The 20,199-nt window shown below is 40.1% G+C and overlaps 1 protein-coding gene across 1 annotated transcript in view; it reads right to left on the bottom strand.

Annotated features, from left to right (window-relative positions):
* The window catches only part of PCSK5 (proprotein convertase subtilisin/kexin type 5), a 602,002-nt gene that overhangs the window by 37,910 nt on the left and 543,893 nt on the right, over positions 1 to 20,199 (bottom strand). The window contains exons 26-29 of the mRNA XM_072597475.1: positions 18,317 to 18,453; positions 17,375 to 17,575; positions 5,697 to 5,780; positions 3,286 to 3,481 (exon numbers count right to left, since the gene is read on the bottom strand). Of these exons, the coding sequence (XP_072453576.1) occupies positions 3,286 to 3,481; positions 5,697 to 5,780; positions 17,375 to 17,575; positions 18,317 to 18,453 (618 nt within the window). The remainder of the gene's footprint in view (positions 1 to 3,285; positions 3,482 to 5,696; positions 5,781 to 17,374; positions 17,576 to 18,316; positions 18,454 to 20,199) is intronic.

Below are 20,199 nucleotides of genomic sequence, written 5' to 3'. Positions count from 1 at the left end.
CCTGCTGCCATTGTGGTCTTTCCTAGGTACCCAAAGAATCAGACGTGCCTGCCTCATCTTATAATTTCATAAATTAATTAGCAATTCAGTTTTGCTATTTAGTTTTGTATCTTCGTTGATACTTTTGTTTGGGTCTTCTTTTCCTCCAACTGAACTATGAACTCTGAGAGTGAGGACCAGATTTACTGGTTTTCCTTCTTGTATCTCTGATAGGAATTGACATATAGTAGATTCCCCGTAAACATTTATTCAACTTAATAGGTAAGTTCTATTTTCTCTGCCTTCTCTTATGATCCTTTGTAAAATGGAGTTGAATTATAAAATTTCCAAGATACTTTCTACCTCCTACGTTCTATGATTTTATGACTATAGCTGTTACATGAAAGTAAAAAAAACACCCCAAAACTATCTAATGCTGCCCTCTGCATTAAAAGGAAGGAAACAAGCATTTATTAAGTGCCTACTACATGCCAACTGGGTACTGTGTTAAGTGCTTTATAAATTTCTCATTTGATTATTATAACAATCTTGGGAGGTATCAGTATTAATCTTATTTTATAACTGAGGAACTGAGGTACTGAGGTAGATAGAGGTTAAGTAACTTTCCCTGGGTCACATTGCTAGAAAGTGTTTGAGGGCAGATTTGAACCCAGGTTCAACTTCCTGTTCTCAGACACAGAGGTCTATCTCTTGTAGAATAAACAAAAGGAGAGAAGAGATAGTTCTACTGTATTTGGCCCTATTCAACCACATTTGGGATGTTATATTCAGTACTGGACATCAGATTTTAGGACTGGTATTAGATAAGCTGCAGCATATTCAGAGGAATGTGATTGGGTTGGTGATGGTGTCATAGAAGGATCAATTGAAGGAAATGGGGATATTGACTTGGAAAAGAAAATGTTGAGGGAAGACTAGACAGCTGTTTCCAACTGCTTGAAAGATTATCACATGGAAGTTACATAAGACAAGTTCTGCTTGGCACCAGAGGGCAGTTAAAAGTAATGGGGAGTTGTGCAGAGGCAGACTGAAGAGTCACTGTAGGTAAAGAATACGTAAGTCTTGATAATGGAACACTCTACTTCGAGAGCTGGGCAGATTTCCTCTCACTGGTGATTATTAAGCAAAGGGTGGAAGACCATTTGCTGGTGATATCATAGAGGGGATTCTTGGTGAGGTATAGGTTGGACAAGATGGCACCTGAGGCTCCTCTAACTCTGCAGTTATGTGATTCCATTCCATTTTTAAGCCTCAGTTCCCTATCTACCCATTTGGAAAATGGAAGACTAGCCCCTTTACCTAAAAATGGAAGCATAGTGCTGTGCCTAGCACTTAGTCACTTAATACAAGTCTATTTATTAACTGACTGAATTGGCCTTAGTAGCAGCAGTAAATGGTTCTAAGCACACCTGATGAAAAATATGATTAAAGGAACAGAGCTCTACCTGGGCCAACAGGGAGAACCATGATGGTATGGATAACAGATAGTATCAGGAAAACACCTTCATCTGAAGGCTAATGGAAATGATCTGTCTTGTTGCTGTCTGTGGAATCACCTGCAATTATTACTGACTTTCTTTTCTAGGGAAAAAGTTGAAATTAACAAGAATCTGGAAGACTCTGGGGAACTCAAGCCATCATGAGTCATCAAGTTGAATTTGGGACATGAGGAAGGCTGATGTTCTGAATTTATTTATTCATTGAGCTCAAAGAGCATTTGGAATGTTTAATCTACTCTTGAACTAATTGCGAGTGAAAGGCTTTATAGCAACAAAGGAAGATTTATTTGAGAGTTTGGTAACAGGAAGAGAAGCAAGCTGATTCTGGCTTCTGGAGAATGGTATTAGAGGTCTGATGGGGTCCCTGAACAATGGTGACAGACAGAAGAACCGACCCCAGGTGAATGAATGAAAAATAAAACCATTAATTAAGTCCTTTCTAGTGTATGATACTGTGTTAATTGCTAGAGATACAAATAATAGAAAAAGTGAGACAGTTCCTGTTCTCAAATCTCCCACTCTAATTGGAGAAGATCACACATAACAAGAATCCTATGCAATCACTAGTGAGGTGGATGGCAAGGTCTGAGATCTTTGGGAAGCAGGTCAGACATTTATGGAAGCACTTTTTGTAGTATCCAAGGAAATTTGTTTCAGTGCTCAAGGCTACTCCCTAAGACCATAAATCACAGAGCAGGTACCAACCTGCAATTGAGGAAGACTGACCTTTAAGTCTTTCCAGATATATATATATATATATATATATATATATATATATATATATATATATATATATATATATATATACAGGCTACATGACCTTGGGTAAGTCATTTAACTTCTCAGTGTTCTAGGCCAGTGGTATCAAACTCAAACAGAAATGGGGGCCACTAAACTGTACATAAGGATCCCTGCAGACTGCATATAGACTTAGAAAACCACATATTAGCATTATCTCTATGATCTAGTATTTTTATTTCCTTTGTTAAATATTTCCCAATTATATTTTAATCTGATCCGGGACTGCTGGGCTGCATTAGGTGCATGTTTGATACCTCCACTCTAGGCAATTCCCCAAGGCTGTAAATTGGAGAGCAGTTGTTAATATACATTTGTGGAGGGAGTCCCTTCCTGAGAGTTCCCTGCATGGATGAAATCACAAATCTCTTAAAAAAAGTCAAATTTCTACCCCCCAGCTGTAGTCATCACTTATACTCACCATGCTGAACTCCCCCAGGGGTTCTTCCTCAGTTAATAACAAAAATAATTCACATTGATATTGTACTCTAGGGTTTATAAAGTGCTGGTCTAAGGGTGGCCCTTTCCTGACAACTGCATAACTCTGGTTGGCAATGGAGAAAAAATGCTGAAGATGCTTGAATGAAACTTTAGTTTAAAGTGGAAAGAGCCCAAGTTTTAAAGAAATACAATGGCATACTGTCTATGATGTATGTGTGTGACTGTGTATGACAACAATCCAATAGAGATGATGTGGGTGGCCTTTCCAAGGGAGACAGAAATTTGGAAAAAGGCATTTCCTGGGAAGAAGCTTAAATGAATTTTAAAAGGGAGATGTGGGGAGCCAAAGGGAGCCAAAGACAGACAGACAAAGACACACAGAGACAGACATTCAAACTGAGAATGAGACAGAGACAGACAGACACAGAGACAGAGACACACAGAAAGACAGACAGAGACAAAGATGGAGAAACAGAGGCAGGGAGAGACAGAGACATCCAGGCAGAAAGAGTGGTAGAGGAAGAGAGAGATAGAGAGTTGTACTCACTCAGGGCACCGCGTGTAACATCTGCCCTGGTGCAGGTAGAGTGGGTGGTCTGACCGAGACAGACACTTCATACAGTTGTTCGTTGTAGAGCAGGACTCACAATCCTCTGTGCATTTCTCACATCTGCCTTTGTTCTCTGAGGGCCAGGTTCCTTGGGGACAGGAAGGGATGCAGGATTGAGAGAAAAGATAGGTTCCTAGAGACACAGAAAAGGGAAAATGTAAGAACATTTGAATCAAATTGGTCATCTTTGTCTCCCTCTAAAGCAGGTGTTTTTAAACTAGGATCCAGGAATTTAAACTTTTCTTTTTGAAAAGTGTGTTTTACTATGTTGATTTTCTTTGTAATCTTGTGTTGTATTTTATGCATTTAAAACATTATTCTGAGAAGTTCTTCATAGGCTTCATTAGAGACTGCCAAAGGGTAAAGAGCCTTTACTCTGAATCAGACCAATATAAACTGCAGCCTGTGGGTCACACCAAAGGATTTTGGGGGGGACCTATAAAAATGTTGAGGACGTTTTCCTCTACATTATTCACAGGCCACCCAAAATCTTTTGGTGGTCTGCAGGTTGTACAGGCTGCTCTAAATTATGCAGTAATCTATACAAAGTGGGAGCAGAACCTTGTCTTTCAACTTTCTGTAAGTTCTCATGGCGTCTGGTACTCTCTTGGACACACCAAAATATTTAGCAAGGAAGAGCATTTCTTCCAAATTGGCCAAATCTGCTGGAAGGCTTTGTCCAGAAGAGTTCTAACAGATGCCACTAACTGGTCTGAGCTTGGAGAAATAACTTTATCTGCCGCATCCTGTTCTTTCACAGTGGCAATTAGATTATGGGCGTGGAAAGAACATATAAAAAAAGGTGGGAAAAGCAGCTAAATGGGGAGACCCAGACACTCAAAGACAAACTGTTCCTATTTTGTAATTTTACTTAAGACTAGCTCTGTGCTCAACTTCAGATGAATCCCCTCACTGACTTTTACCCTTATTGGTCTCAGAAATTAGACCAGGTATGTGAAGACCAGAATGGTGCTTTCATCAGTGTTTAAGTTCATGAATTTATCAAGCCATGGGAAAGTATTCCAAGAGCTACCATGGCAAGAGCTGAGGGAGGGAAAAACACAGACAGTTCACAAAACAATATCTGCTTATTCAACACCCTAGGCATCCCCTTGCCAACTCCCCTGGCACAGATGTATTTTCCAAACCAGAGACCAAGGGTTAAGTTTAAAGACTTAATCCTGAAAATTCCTGTTAGTGTGGGTGGTGATGGTGCTGGTTTCCCTCTACACCCTTACTGTTGTGCAGTGGACAGCATGCTAGACCTGAAATCAAGAAGACCTGAGTTCAAATCCCTTGAGCGTTTACTAGCTGTGGGACTCTAAGCAAATCGCTTAACTTCTTTTTGTCTCAGTTTCCTTGTCTGTAAAATGCTTGTGATATTTGTACCTACCTTTCAGGATTGTTGTGAGAATCAAAAGAGTTAATATTTATAAAGTGCTTAGCACATAGTAGGTGTTTCCTTTTCTTCCCTCATTCTCCAATATCTTCTTTCTATCAGTACATGGTACCACCCCGGCCCCTAAACTCTTTGCACCTTTCCAGTCCCTGGAATCATAAATTAATCCACACAGTTCTAACAACCCCTGAATATAGTTCTAATAGCCTCTGAGGGGGCAGAGGTTTTATGCCAGGTTACTTAGGAATTTTGGGACTCTCCAGGGGAATGAGGAGAGAAGGGAGAGTTGGCACCTGCCACACCTGCAAATGTATTAGACTATGAGAGATGACTTCTAAATGGACAAACTGAAAGAAGTATGACCAGGTATTTATATTTTGACTCAGATAATAGGAGTACTGAGAGAAACAAGCTATGCTCAGAGGAACAAACTATTCTTCTTTAATTTTACAAAAGAAGAAACAGACTAGACACATAGAATGACTTTTCCAAGGTCACATCAAAGAGTGGCACAGCCTACAATTCGTTTCCTCAGTCTGTAGTTGGCTGCTCAGCAGTTCACTGAGTCAGTGATAGAATCATTCAAGTGGGTGAGGAGGAAAATGGATTATTTAAGAGGTACCTATTCAGGAAAACAGTTCTGTGCACCAGATTTGGAATTGAAAGATCTGAGTTTGATTCCTGACTCTTAGCAATACCCAGCAAGTAGCTTAACTAAGACTTACTGGATTGTAGCCAGTACTTTCTAAGGTCCCTTTTTTGATTTAAAATACTTAAGATCATTTTAAGTTTTTAGGGATCTGGTTTAAGAATAATGAAAACAAAACCTAAATAAATATTTTTAAGCCAAATGGCTGAAGTTTTATCATAAATGATTTTGACCTCCCGGAGAAATACAAGCATAGGAGCGGACCTCTACTGTCAAACTCTTTCCAAGGACATCACTAACCTTTGTGACAGGAAGTACACAGAGTGGCCGATCCATTACAGGTTTTACAAGAAGGATCACAAAGTTGATGTTTTCTCCAGTTACCTAGAAGATGGGAAAGGGGAAAATACAAATTAATCTCATGTGTAAATCATAGATTTTTTTTCCATTATGGTAATTTTAAGCGGGTTTTTATTCTCTAGGGGGAGAAAGAATCACATTTTTATCTGTTTGCAATACTGATAAAGGGCAATGTTCACTTCTCTCCCTGTGCACACATTCTAGTATTCAGGACAGTCATGGAAATAGGAACTAAATCTTCATTTTCTTCAATTTTTAAAAAAAATTAATGGCATTTATTTCCTCTCAGTCCAAAATTATTAAATTTCGTCTCGCTTCAAATTAAAAAAAAAAAACAAACCCTTTATAACAGAGTTGCCCAGTCAAGCAAAACAAATTCTCATATCGATTATATCTAATATTTATATTATTTCTATATAATGTATTGATATAAAATAACATGCATATATGTATATACATAAATTTTTATGTATTGAGTTGATCACTTCTTTTGACCTTCTGGAAGGATGTCTGGTCATTGTGTTGAACAGAGATTTCAGTGGAATAGGCAACCTTCAGATAAGAAAACTCTCTACCAATGCAAGCTAGTACCTTCTCTTTAACTTATGGTCTTGGACAGTTGCCTGTGATTGAGCACTGATCCATTAAGGGACTTGCCCAGGGTCACAGAAGCAGTATATGCCAAAGGTAGGACTTGAATCCAGTTTGTCTTTTCTCTAAGGCAGTTAGGTAGTGCAGTGAACAGTGAGTCAGGATAGTCCTATGTTCAAATCTTGCCTCAAACACTTAGCTGGGGAACCCTGGACAAGTTGCTTAATCTCTTGGACCCTGTTTCTGCAACTCTAAAATGGAAATATAATAATAGTACTTATCTCACATGGTTGTTGTGAGGATCAAACGCGATAATATATGTATAAAGCTTTGTGAACATTCAAGAATTTTATAAATGGTAGTAATTGTTGCTGTCGAAGTTGTCATTACTTATCTTCTATTTCATTCTATCTCACAGGTATCCATAAAGCCAGAAATTACATAGCAGCTCTCATGTGATTTTCAAATTTCCCCTGTACCCAGTTTTTGTTCCAAATTTGGGTCCTTTAATTACGATGAGTTCTCCCCATTCCAGACCATAACCCAATCAACTGTCAGTTTGATCTTCAAGTCCTACCAGATGGCTCTTGAGGAGAAGGTGAGACTGGTGACTTTGCACAGCCCTTCCTCACTCAAATCCAAGTCATCTACAAGGCATGTCATCATCTCCCTGATGTCATGGTCCTCTTTGAGAACAAAGGACAAACACAACCTGTGAGTAGTTCTCTCTCTCTCTCTCTCTCTCCCTTTTCCTCTTCACCTAAAAGTACTCTGCCCAAAAGAAGGTACATTTTGTTGGCTGAAAGCTACCCCATTAACTTGGTGTTTACTGGCTAGATTTCTTTCTCAAAGACTAAGCCTTAAACCCAATTCACTCTGGAGCTCATAGATTGGACAATAGGTCCCTGCCTTCCTAGCACAGAATGAATGTAAATAGTAAATAGTAACTGTTTCTCTTTTGGCCAGCAACCCTGAGGGACTTCCCGTTCCAGTTTGATTTTTTACTTTTTTTTTTGATTAAGGGAGCCATCCCTTGACTCACTTTTTAAAGAGGTCTATTCACTGAATGGGCATTACTTCACTCTAAGTGAATACCTGAAAAGACCTTAGCTTAAAAGGGCCAGAGTCTCCCATTGCATCCTGGGTCATCTCCAGTCTTCCTGATGAATATCTGGCCACTGGACCCAGATGATCCTGGAGGAGAAAGTGAGGCTGGTATCCTTGCACAGCCTTCCCTCACTTAAATCCAAATCAACTGTAAGTCGTGCCATCATTCCCTGATGTCATGGTCCTCTTGGAAAGAGAAGGACAAGCACAGGTCCTACCTTGACATCCCCCTATTCAATAAATTCCAGCTCTCCCTATTACCGCCAGGATCAAATATAAAGTCTTCTCTCTGACTTTCAAAGCCCTTCATAACTTAGGTCCTTCCTACCTTTCCATTCTTCTTATACCTTGCCCCTTTGCTCCTAAGTCCTATGCACATACCAACTAAAATTCAGTGACACTGGTCTCCTGGTTGTTCTTCAAATAAGACACTTCATCTGTCAGCTCTGGGCATATTCTCTGCCTGCCACGCATGCCTGGAATGCCCTCTCTCCTCATCTCTGCTTCCTGAGTCCCCTGGCTTCCTTCAAGTCCCTGAGCTCCCTCATTACTAATGCCTTGTTTCTGTTGATTATTTCCTTTCTATCCTGTATATGACTTCTTTGTACATAGCTGTTGGCATGTGGTCTCCCCCATTAGGCTATAAGCTCCTCGAGGGCAGGATCTGTCTTGTCTTTCTTTGTATCTTCAGCTCTTAGCATTGTGCCTGGCACATAGTAGACACTTAAATGTTTATTGACTAAATGTTCTTGTTCAGCTCCTTTCAATGAAAGAAGTCTTGAAAAAGTTTTTAAGCATAAGAATGGAGCCACCCACCACAATGATGTCATAGATCTACAACTTATCCATCTTGACATCTCTCAATGTTTCGAAAGTGACTGCATTCAGCTGCTCAATACAGGCATAGGGCTAAAAGTTTAGTCAGAGTGAATCTCAACATTAACTTGGGTATTGGAAGGAAAGGTGTGCTTTGCAAGTCCACAGGCAGTACAGAGGTAGAGGATGATGTCCTAATTGTGCTTGAGTTTGGGTTCTGCAGAAATGGTGGGCCATAGCTCCTTCCCCCTCTCTATATATGTTGTCTTTCTCATTCAGTAAAATGTCCTTGAACAGGAACTTTCTCACTTTTGTATTTGTATCTCCAATGCTTAGGCCACTTAGTGCTTGGCACATAGTTAAATACTTAATAAATGCATTTCATTCATTCATTCAAAATCCTCTCCATCCAAGTGAGAATCTCCAGCTATGGACTTATCTTCTATCAGTTATGATGGTAATATGGAAACTACCACCTCCCAAGTCAAAGTTTGGCACCAACCCTCTCATCTAAACCCAAAGTAATAGCAGCAGATTTGAAGTAGCAAGAGGCCAGTGGCCTTGCCAGCACTTTGGGGTGGTTTGATATTAGGAGTCACTAAAATAGGCTATTTTTATGATCATGAGTTCCAACAATTTCTTTTATCTTTTGTCAAGATCATAGAAAGTACTCTTTATGGTTGGAAGCCATTAGTCTGTTCTTTGTACACCACTTGAACCTTTGGTCTCCCTGTGTCATTCAGCATCATGAAAGGCCATTGCTTCATGTCTACCACATCATCAAATCTGTGACCTTTAAGATGCTTGGTGTCAAAGACCATTTTGGGGATTTTTTACAACTTGATCTTTTTGCATCTTCAGTCAATTTTTTTCTGCTAGTGAAGGCAATGTAGCTAGCTAGGGGTGGTCCTGTTTTCTTGGTTATTAGCACGGTCTTTGTTTTGCTATTTTGAAAGGATTCCACATGGGAATAAGTGGTCCCAAGATCAAAGTCAACTGTAGGTCCCTTCCACAAGACTGCTGGGGTATCTGGATTGGTGCTGACAGACTGAGAATTACAAGGACTTAAAGTTGAAAGGGATCCAAGGGGTCATTTAGTCCAATCTCCAAACCTTTTATAGTATCTCTGAATTCAGCATTTGCTTGAACAATTCAGCAATAGGGAGCTCATTTCCTCAGAAAATTAAGCCATTCTATTTCTGGATTAGCCACATTAGAAAGTTCTTCTTTGTATGTATTCTTTAAAAAGTTATATTTAGTTTTTTTTTTAAATGACAAAGTATTGCTCCACATATAACCTGCCCTACCTTTATAGTCTTAGCTCATTTACTCTCCTCCATATATTGTACAATTCAATCAATTGGTCTCCTATCTCCTAATACTGTAAATAACCACTTCTATGCCTTTTCTCACACTGCTCCTTCTGCTCTTCTCCCCCTTCTTCTTACCTGGGAAATTCTTACTTCTTTATTAAATCCCAGTTCATCCAGATGTTTCATCCAGGAAACCTTGTCTAATTCTCCTCAGGAAGCACATGCCTTTTTTTAAAACCTTTCTAATTGATTGCTTTTTACAAGCTGTTGTGAATTATAATTACCCATGTTTGTTTCTTGTCTTTCTACTGGAATGTAAACTCTACAGGGATATTTGTGTTTGTTGAATTGGACAGAATTGAATTGACTTTGGCAATTAGATTCAATCCAGTTTCATAGATATTTATTGTTGTGTGTTTGTCCTTTGTTTATTAAGTGCCTAGTGTTTGCAAAGCACTGGAGTTAGACAAGAATGAAGGTCCTTGTCTCCAAGGAATAAAAGTTTCACCGTGTCTTATCTAAACTTCCTTTACCATTCTGTACACAGGTGACATTTAATAAATGCTGGTTGAATTGAACTGAGAAATTAAATGGCAAGTAGGGTTTTCAGGTAGAAAGTATCAGTATAAGCCACTATTCGCCAAAAGACTGGAAGAAGGAAAAATAAATATAGAAACGATTCAAGTGTTTTCAAGTTGAGACTGGCTGAGGGGCTGACAAGGCATGAAGAATTGGTCCGGAATGGTCCCAGGGGACCCTTGCCGGACTGGCCTGTGAATTACTCCAAGGGCTGGTTAATTTCAATGAACTGAGTCCTGAATTTATTCCTTCTTGCTCATTTGTTTTTCTTTCCATTATGAAAGGCTGACTTATTGACAGGTCAGTTTGGTTTATTTATCTGCTATGTCAGTGACAACTTGAAACTGTCATTTTCCAGCAGTCATTCATTTCAAACTCTGCAGTACTCCCAGATGTCCACCAGAGGGGAATATGCACCAACATTTGAGGCTCCAAAGGAATTTATCCAGTTCAGTCTAGCTCAGGATTTTGGACGTTTAGAGCACTAAATGTAAGAAAGATTGTCCTTGTCACTTAAAAAAATGAGATTAAGGGTTTAATTTTAACATAGTTATTTCCTGACCTCAATCATTATGTCCCCCCTTTTCCTTATTGACTCATGGACTCATAGAATAAGAAAGGTCCCTGAGAAATGAAGTTGTTTGGTCCAATCCCCTGCTTTCAGCCAAGATCACGTCAAAACTATTTGAAATGGATGATTTTTGATTCTGTTCTTAAAGAGCTCCAAGGTCAGGAAATTTCCTTCCTGGTTTCCACAGATCTCTACTGTTGCATTTCTTTAAGGTCTATGTTTGCAAATTTTAATATTTATATGGATTTAGTTGACACACCCTCTTCCCCATCTGTATTTCATCTTTCTTGAGCCCTTCTCTTCCCCTTCCTCACTCTTTTCTCCACTTTTAATGTTGGTCTCTAGACTTTCTTTTCACTATCCCCTTATCTTTGGCTCTTATCATTATCAGCGCTATAAGGGAAGAATTTTGTTTAAACTTGGAGAAGCAGTATGGAGGTTTTAGATGAAACAATGGTAGTGAAGGGGACAGTCTGACCAGGATATACAGTTCATTCTGGCAAAAAACTGGTTGATATCACCAAAGAGATTGGGGGGAGGGGCGGATGTCTCCAGAGAGATTAGGCTCTGGGGGATGAATACCACCTGCAAGACAAGGGATGGTCACATCCCACCTATGGTGAAACACCATAAGAATTAGGGACAGTCTTTGATCTACTGTGAGGGACGGAGCCCCATTCATTCCGCTCTAGTTACAGTCTGGTCAAGTTCTTGCCCAAGAATGACCTTTCAGACAAGATGGTTTCTTGAGTCAAATTGAACTCCTGCTCTGCTGTTAGACATCCTTATCGAGTGTAATGGGCTAGTGGCTTCCTGGACCTGACTTTTGATAATTCTTATTCCTAGGCTGGCTCTACTTACTCTTTGCTTCCTTAAGATGCCTAGGAATTATAAGGAATCCAACCCATCTGTTGGGCCAGGACAAGGCTTCCTCAGGGCTAGGACTTTCCATTACAGTATATAATTGGGATAAACTGGAGGAATTGGGAAGAAAACGGAAAGCAGGCCTCTAGAAGAGCAGGCTCTCTTGTAGTAAATATTCAGCACCAAGGTTAGATTCTGATGATGTTTGTTAAGGTCAAGTAATCTAAGAAATTTAACTTTCTTAGTGACAATGCACATTGTCATCGAGACTGTTCTTTGTTCTCTGTATAAGGTCCAGGAATTTGATGATTACTTAAAAAAAAATTAATTCTGGGTTTAGTTCTAAGTTGGAATAGTCATGTCAATTGGTGGTGGTGTTCAGTTTTTCAGTGTGTTGATACTTTGTAACTCTGTTAGGAGTTTTTTTGGCCAAGATAATGGAGTGGTTTGACTTTTTCTTCTCTAGCTCTTTTGACAGATGAAGAAACTGAGGCAAACAGGACTAAGTGACCTGAGGGTCACACAGTGTGTCTGAGGGTAGATTTGAACTCAGGAAGATGAATCTTCCTGACTCCAGGCCCAGCACTCTATCCATAAAGTTTGCAAAGTACTTTATATATGAAGGTTCTTTAAATTCTTAGTTTAGTTTTAAGCCATTCGAGCTATTAAGGCTTTTAAATTTCAGGTTTTAATGAAAAGAATTAAGCTTGCAAATAGTCTTCCCCCTGCCCACCCCCCAAAGGTCTTTCTAGATATTGTCACCAAATACAAATGAATTCTCTTTCCCCATCATCCAGGCAGTGTGATATAGTGGACAGAGTATCGGATTTAGAGTCATGAAGACATGATAGACTTTTACTAACTGTATAACCCTAGGCAAATCCTTTAACCTTTCTGGGCCTCAGTTTTCTCATCTTAGGAAAATGTAAAATGAGAGGGTGACTTCTAATATTCCCTCCAGTTCTAAATCTATGATTCTATGACCTGGACTTTTAAAACATGGTATTTGACCTTCAGTGTGGTTAGCATGGAAAACCCTGCTCTAGGAACTCTGTCCATTGTTATGGTAGGGATTTCAGGGCTGGGACCAAGCTGATGGTAAATTGTTAGGATGTAGTCAAGGACAAAAACATAATTCAACTTCTTCAGGCTCGATGCTATGACTACTGAGTCCAATTAGAGCCAGCTGGGAATATAGTTTTCGACTGTGCTGGAAAAACCCAGAGTTTAAGGATGTGAGTAGGGGAAATGTGAAAGAGATGGGTCTGGGACCTGCTAACCCTCCCAGTAAATCACTTAACAGCCTACAAATCATTTCACAGCCAGATGACTTCTCTTCTCACCACTGGCTTTAGGAAACCAGATGAGCTGAGGCCACCTTCTCCTTCCAAAGCCAGTGGACACACCTGAGCATTTTCACAGCTGGTTTCTTTGTGTTTGATCTTGGGTCACTAGGCAGGCAGGCCTTGATCTGTATTTGGTAAGGCTTGTATTCATATAGGACAGGAGCCGGAAGCTATGTATACACTTGGGTTTGGGAATCTTCCCCATCTCTATTTATCTCTGCTCCTGGGACTCAGCACAGTGCTTTATGTACAGCAAGCATTTAATAACTGTCAAAGTTAATTGTACAACTACGCTTTTTTGTTTCAGTTTGTGGAGGAAGGGGCACAGGAAAAGAGTAGCAAAAGAGAAAGGAATAGAAAAAGAGGGAAACAACAAAACATCCTGCCCTCTCTAAAGTACCTAGTAGTAGTACGGCACAGTGATAATTTCTCTGACTTGATCTGTCATATGGACCAGATTACAAACTATGTCTCCTTTGGAAGGACCAGTCCAACAATTCAAATGAACAAGTATTTTATTAAGCGTAAATAAAGCACTGTCCAGACCCTTGAGGATAGGGAGTGGACCTCTGATTTTATTGGTTTTAGGAGGAAGGAAACAAACGTTTATGAAGTGCCTACTGAGGTGCTAGGCACTCTGCTAAGCACTTTGCAAGTATCATCTCATTTGATCTTCACAACAACTCTGGGTGGTAGGTACTCTTAATTATCTCAATCTTACAGTCCATGAAACTGTGGCAGACAGAGTTTAAAGGGCTTACTCAGGATCACATAGCTGGTAACTATCTGGGGTCAGATTTTTTTTTTTTTTTTGAGGCAGCTAGGGATTAAGTGACTTTCCCTGGTTCACACAGCTAGTAAGTCTGAGGCCAGATTTGATTTGAGGTCCTGATCCCTCCTGAGTTCATACTATATTCATTGGGCCACCTAGCTGCCCCTGGGGCCAGATTTGAAATTAGGTCTTTTTGAATGCAGGCCTGGGGTACCATCTAGCTGCCTCTAGAACTTCTGGATGAAAGGAATCTCCTCACCAATTCAGATCAGCACCTTCTCTTCAGTTTATAGTGTGAGACAGTTGCCTAAGAGTACTGAGAGGCTAAGTGATTGATTGATCCAAGGTCACATGGGTCGGAGGTAACACTTGAACTCATGCTCCAAGGTCAGTTCTCTATCCACTCACCATGCTGTCTCCCATATTGGGGAATAGAAAGATAAAAATTAAATGGTCCCTGTCCTTAGGAGGCTTCCATTTTGTGGCAGGAGTGGAACACTCTTACAATCAGATAAGTATATACATGAACATTTGAGAAGGAAGGAGAGAAGACTGAAAAGAGGGGAAGTCTTCCTGTAGGAAATGGCTCATGACTTGAAATTTGAAAGAAAACAGGAATGCTAAGAGCCAGAGGGGAAGAAGGAATTTATTACAGTCATCCAAATATATACCAGGCATTTTTTTGTACAAAGTCTCAAAGGCAATAAATGGAGACCTGAGTTTAGAGAACAGCCAGGAGGCCAGTTTGGCTAGAATAGGATGGTAAAGGAGAGGAATGTACAGTAATTCTGGAAAGATAGACTGGAGCCTTGCTAAGTACAGAGTGATCTCTTTGTGATGAATGACTTGGTTATAGAAACCCATGATCCATGGTCATAAATAGTCCAATCCAGGAAATGGGGCAGGCATTCTCCTCTACTCCGTGTTAGTGAGAAAACCAATAGTGGTTTTTTGGTATTTTTTTTTTGTAATTGCCACTCTCCCTCCCATCAATTATACAACTGATTAAAAGTTCATTTTAGTATTGGTGAGTCTGATCACATGTGTTGATTTTTCTAAAGATTCTTTATTTTAAATAATTGTGCTCTCAGTAGCCCATGATCCCAGACACAGACATGAACTGATTATTTCCACTGGGGTGCAGCATGGGTGAAGGAATGAGTTGATTTTTTTTTCTTACCTTTCATACACGAATCCATCCAAAGAGTATGCCCATAACACCTAGACAGCTATATCCTCCCTTATTCACTGGACCATTTGTCTGGACTGCCTTTCAACTATTTCCAGTTCCTTTGAGTTCACCCAGGGTGACTCAGGTTTGCCTCCTCTAATCTCCAAGGGGCAACAGACTATGACTTATTCTGGAATAACTTCTCCTATTGTATTGCAATTTTAACTGTATTTTGTAAGAAAAAATAAACAGTGGAAAGATGGATGCTGTGGCCCACATGCTCCCACGACTTTATAACACAGGACTAAATGCATTTTCCATTCAATATCCAGTTCAATGCCTGAAGTGTGTAGTGTAGGTTAAGCTAGGTTCTTACCTTATTCAGTGAATAAGTGTTTTCCTCTTTTTTTTTTTTTCATAGTCTTTATGTCTTATGTAAAAGATTATGGAGGTGAAAGAGACCTTTCAGGTCACTAGCTTTGTCTCTTTGCCAGGTCATGAGAAATATCACTGTCTGTTTCATCCAGTCCTGATTAGTACCATATCCCACAAGTGCTCTCATTCCCCACGTCTTGTCTTTCCCTTTCTCCCCACCAAACAACAAACAAACCAGAAAACAACCTAGCTTTGGGTGGGAGAAAATTAAAGAGGGCTGGGTGTGGTGCTTAAGCAAAGAAGAACAATCAAAACCTGGTTCCAGCTTGCAACACGTGTAGTCCAGTTGAAAGGATGTGTACTCATTTGGTGAATCAAGCCTTCTCTGTCTCCTGGCTCCTTGTTTCATTTCATCATCTGGTACGCCAGATAAAATACAGATGTTCTCAGCTACAAACACAGACCCAGACCATTTTCCCCCTGGCTTGCACCTCCTTTTAAATGCCTGAATGCCAAACAAACTCATTTTCAGCATTTTGGGCCCAGTTACAGTTCACTAAAGATAGCCTACTCTGGAGTGGAGACTGATTTCTCCCTAGCTATGTTTCCAAAATAGGTATGGGCTTTAGAAGGCACCCCGGGTCCTCTTTAGCCATTGGCCAATGGGATCAGAGAAGTCCCAGGCCCTTTCTACCTTTCCCTTACATGTGGGGAATGGTAGTAGGGAAGACTCTACATGGGAATCCTTCTTTCTGGAATCCACAAAGAGATCTTAATTCTGACCTAGATAGATCACTCCTGCAAGCTGTTAGGAAACTCATCTGTTCCCTCAGCTGCTGTTCCTGGACTGAAATGACCCCTTTAAAGAACCATTGCCTAGAAATCAAACTGAGAACATCTCTCATTTCACAAGCCTCTCTGGGTGGAATGCGAATCAGATTTTCCCAGCCGGATGTGTCATTGTTTGTGATAGGCTTAACCAGTGAGATCACAGGAAGGGCTTGCAAGCTAGCCTGCCTACCGCCAGGTGTTCAACTCTACATAAGCAGAATAGAAAGAACATTCAGACGAAAAGCCTGAAACCTAACCTTTCCTTTCCTCTTCCTTCCTTGAGTCCTATGTTGACCTGTATCACTTTTTGTTTTAAAGGAACCACTCCAAATTCCAATGAGATAGGTTAGGACCACTGTTGGTAGCTCTCCTACGTCAAGCATAATCATACATGAAAAATGGAGAGTGCTGGATTTGGGGTCAGAAGGCTTGGTTTCTAGTCCTGACTATTGCTTATCATCTGTGGGATCTTGGGCTACTCTCTTTGACTCTCTGGGACTTTGAGAAATGAGAATGTTGGACTGAATGATTCCCATCTACTACTTCTGAGACCTACTAGTAACTTTAGATAACACCTCACCTACTTAATAGAAAAGGCTTGGGGAAGGATCAACTTTATCAAGGTAAATTTCTACCTAAATTTGGCAAATGTCAGGAATATTGGATTTGGGAATGGGTACATTTGTCTGCATCACTTTACTGATATCCAAAAAGATAAGAGTTGAGCTGCTTCCATAAAATGTTTGGTCCAATGGAAAGAATGTCATTTTGAAGTCAAAAGATTGGGCTTCAAACCCTGCCTCTGACAATTAATATAGGTGTGACTTTGGGCAAATCACTCAACCTCTCTGGTCCTAAGTTTTCTCATCTATAAAATGAAGGAATTGGACTAGGTGGGTCCTCCATGTACCTCAGTTTCCTCATCTATAAAATGAGGGATTAGATGGCCTCTCAATTCCCTTGTAGCTCTAGATATATGATCTTATGTGCAAAATGGATCTGTTAATTTCTCATGGCATCAGATCACCAGGTAGAGCATCCATCAGTTTTTTTTTTTTTGTTGTTGTTGTTGTTGTTCTCTCTTAAGCACAGACCACAGGTCCCTATGGCAAATACCAGATTGTATTCAGCAATTGTCCAATCTGGATTTTCACCATTTAACTTTTGGTTCACTGCCCAGTTCTCTTCTGTCTGAGGTCCTATTTTGTCCAGAGTGGAGGCTGAGTAGGGTCCTAAAAGAAGCAGATGGGCCCCTGCTGTTCCATCACAGAAAGGTACATACCGCTCCTGAATGTGTCCTGTCCTGAGGTCTTGGATGGGTCCACACACTTCCTGTCCACCAGCTGTAAATCTCCTTTGCAGCTGCTGCAATTATCATAGCCAAGCCCCGTGCAGGTTTTGCAGGTTCGGTGACATGGCTCGCATTCTCCATTTTCAGTGTCACTGTAGAAACCAGAGCCACACTCTGTGACACAAATACCACCTGGGAATGTGAAAAGGAAGCTATGAAGCACTGCATTATTTGGTATAGCTTAGATCAACTGATGAAAAGGCAGGCTATGCCATAAAAGATGTTTTGTCTTCTTTAGGCCATAAGAAAATAGAGTCAAAACCCACCCTTAGACACAGAGGTCACCATTGAAGAACACTGTGTACTTTCCTACCGAAGCATGAGCCTCTTGGACCATCAGGAATCCACTGAAAAGACCAGTATTTTTAGCCATACAACTTCCATCAAAATCAATGGGCCATTGCAACCATCACTTAGTGAGCTGCTGTTGCCATTTTATGAGAATTCCGGCTGCAGGACTGAGTCTTGAGAGACAATTCATGGGCCCTGTATGATTGCCAATCCTGAGGTCCAATTCCCGCATTATTCCCATCAGAATAAATACATTTAAGAATAATAAATGAATGAATGATCTGCTGAAGGCAAAAAGAAGACTTAAGGCTATTAAAAAATGCTGTTTTTTCCCTAACCAGAGTAACATATGCTTCATGCTCTCAGGGCTTGAGATAAATCATAAATTTAGAACTTTAATAAATAAATTTAGACTTTAGTGGTCCTCTGGTCCAATGCCCCTTGTTCTACAGATGAGGTTCATCAGGATTAAGTGACTTGCTCAAGGTCATGTGGAGAACTGAGACCTGAACTGGTCTTCCATCTCTAGATTTACACCAGGAAGTCTCAGAATAATTTTCTGTGTGACTATTCCTCGCTTACCAAGAAGATAAAAACCGTCTTCACACCAATAGCACTCATTCTGGTCACAGTCTCCACAATATCTGCTGCACTCTCTACATTCCAAGTTTTCACTGTAGGTCTTCTCAGGGCAGGTTTCATAGCAGTGATGCTTGAAGCTGTTGAGAAAGAATTTGAAGTCTTCCATCAAGTGATCTTTACATGAGTATCTTTTCCATCAGGGCTATCTGCGTCGTAAGCTGAGCAGGGGTGTGCTGGAGCCAGCTCCACAGCCAATTGCTAAGTTGTCAGTAAGCAGTAACATTTCAGAATCAGCATACACCACAAAGCAGGACTTGAGTTACCATTTTGTTGATTGTCTAGACCAGGAGTGGTAAATCTGTGGCCTCCAGCCCACAGCCCACATGTGGCCCTCTAGGTCCTCAAGTGCAGCCTTTTAACTGAATCCAAATATGGGCTGTAGACTGCAGGTTCCCCAACCCTGGTCTAGACTTAAGAAAGTTATAGAGGAAAGCTAACAATGCTGATTAAACTCAAAATTATGTCATGCATACTTCCTTCCTCCCATCAGCATGCCAATCCTGCGTGGCTAGTTGGAAACACCAAACCAAAGCCTTTAGGATTTTCCCTTAACTTCTCAAACATCCTGAAGACATTAAAAATCAAGCCTTCTTTTTTAGCAGGTGACTCTACCTATGTGGAACTTTTCTATGGAGACATTTGTATTTAGTATTTATGTTTCCTAGACCCTCAGTTGTTTTAAAAAAGATGCCCCATAGGAAGCACTATGAGGGTCAAGTGAGATGGAATTTATTATGGGTTCTAAATATGAGTAGGATTGGAAATAGAAATGGATTTGGATCTTTGCAGAAACTCTCACATTTCTGCAATGCTTTCTTATTATTAAAATGTTGTCTTTCCTATTAGACTGTAAGTTCTTTGTGAACAGGGACTGGTATTGGTTTCTTTGTTTTTTTGTATTCCTAGCACTTGGTATATGGTAAGTGCATATTAAATACTCTTTCATTTATTTATTCCTCAAAATGGCCCTCGGGGGTAGGACACATGATAATTAGTTCTACTAAACAGATGAGGTAACTAAAGATCAGAGAGATGATGTGGGACTTACATTCATGGTCACATATCTCCTAAGGCCAATGAGACCTTCCCCAGTCCTGTTTTTAGAGAGGCATCTTGTGAAGCATTGGCTCCATGATTTCTATCCAAAGATCTCCATATTTCCTTAATGTATTTGTGTAAATGAAGTTTGAAAAGTATTTGAGGATCCTTTAGCAGACCAACTGGTATGTAAATGCCAGCTATGAGCATAATGACAAATTAAATTTCTGTTCACCAAATGTCAACTGGCACACCTTATAATTATCAAACTTCAAATCCAGTGTATGTGAGAGTACATGTGTGTATATGTGTGTGTGTGCGTGTGTGCTCTTTAAAAATTAAATAGCAATTTTAATCAGCAGCATAAGAGTGCATCAGGTGAGAACATTCATCAGAGGGAAGGATAGATTAGCACAAGGTAAAGTACATAGAAAGGTTCTCTCTGTCTCTGTCTCTGTCACACACACATACACACAAATGAATGGCAAAGTATTAGCCAAGAGATGCTTTTGAATGGTAGAGAGTTGTTGTCATTATGTGAACTCAGGGACAGATGAGTTGACTACAGGAGAAATTTATTGTGGTTTACAGAGGCACTCCTTTCTCTTAAAAGAAATTTAATACTATATTTTCATAGAATTATAAAACTTTAGGTCTAGAAGAGACCTTAGCGATATCTGGTTAGCTACTCTCATTTTAAAGAGGAGAAAACTTGGTGGGCCTTGCTCAAGGTTACACTAGGTTAGTAGCAGGGCAGGACTCGAACACAGGTCTCCTGTCCATTG

Source organism: Notamacropus eugenii, chromosome 3, assembly GCF_028372415.1.
Source record: "Notamacropus eugenii isolate mMacEug1 chromosome 3, mMacEug1.pri_v2, whole genome shotgun sequence".
In the NCBI taxonomy this organism is placed as follows: Eukaryota; Metazoa; Chordata; class Mammalia; order Diprotodontia; family Macropodidae; genus Notamacropus; species Notamacropus eugenii.
This window is presented reverse-complemented; position numbering and strand designations above follow the sequence as displayed.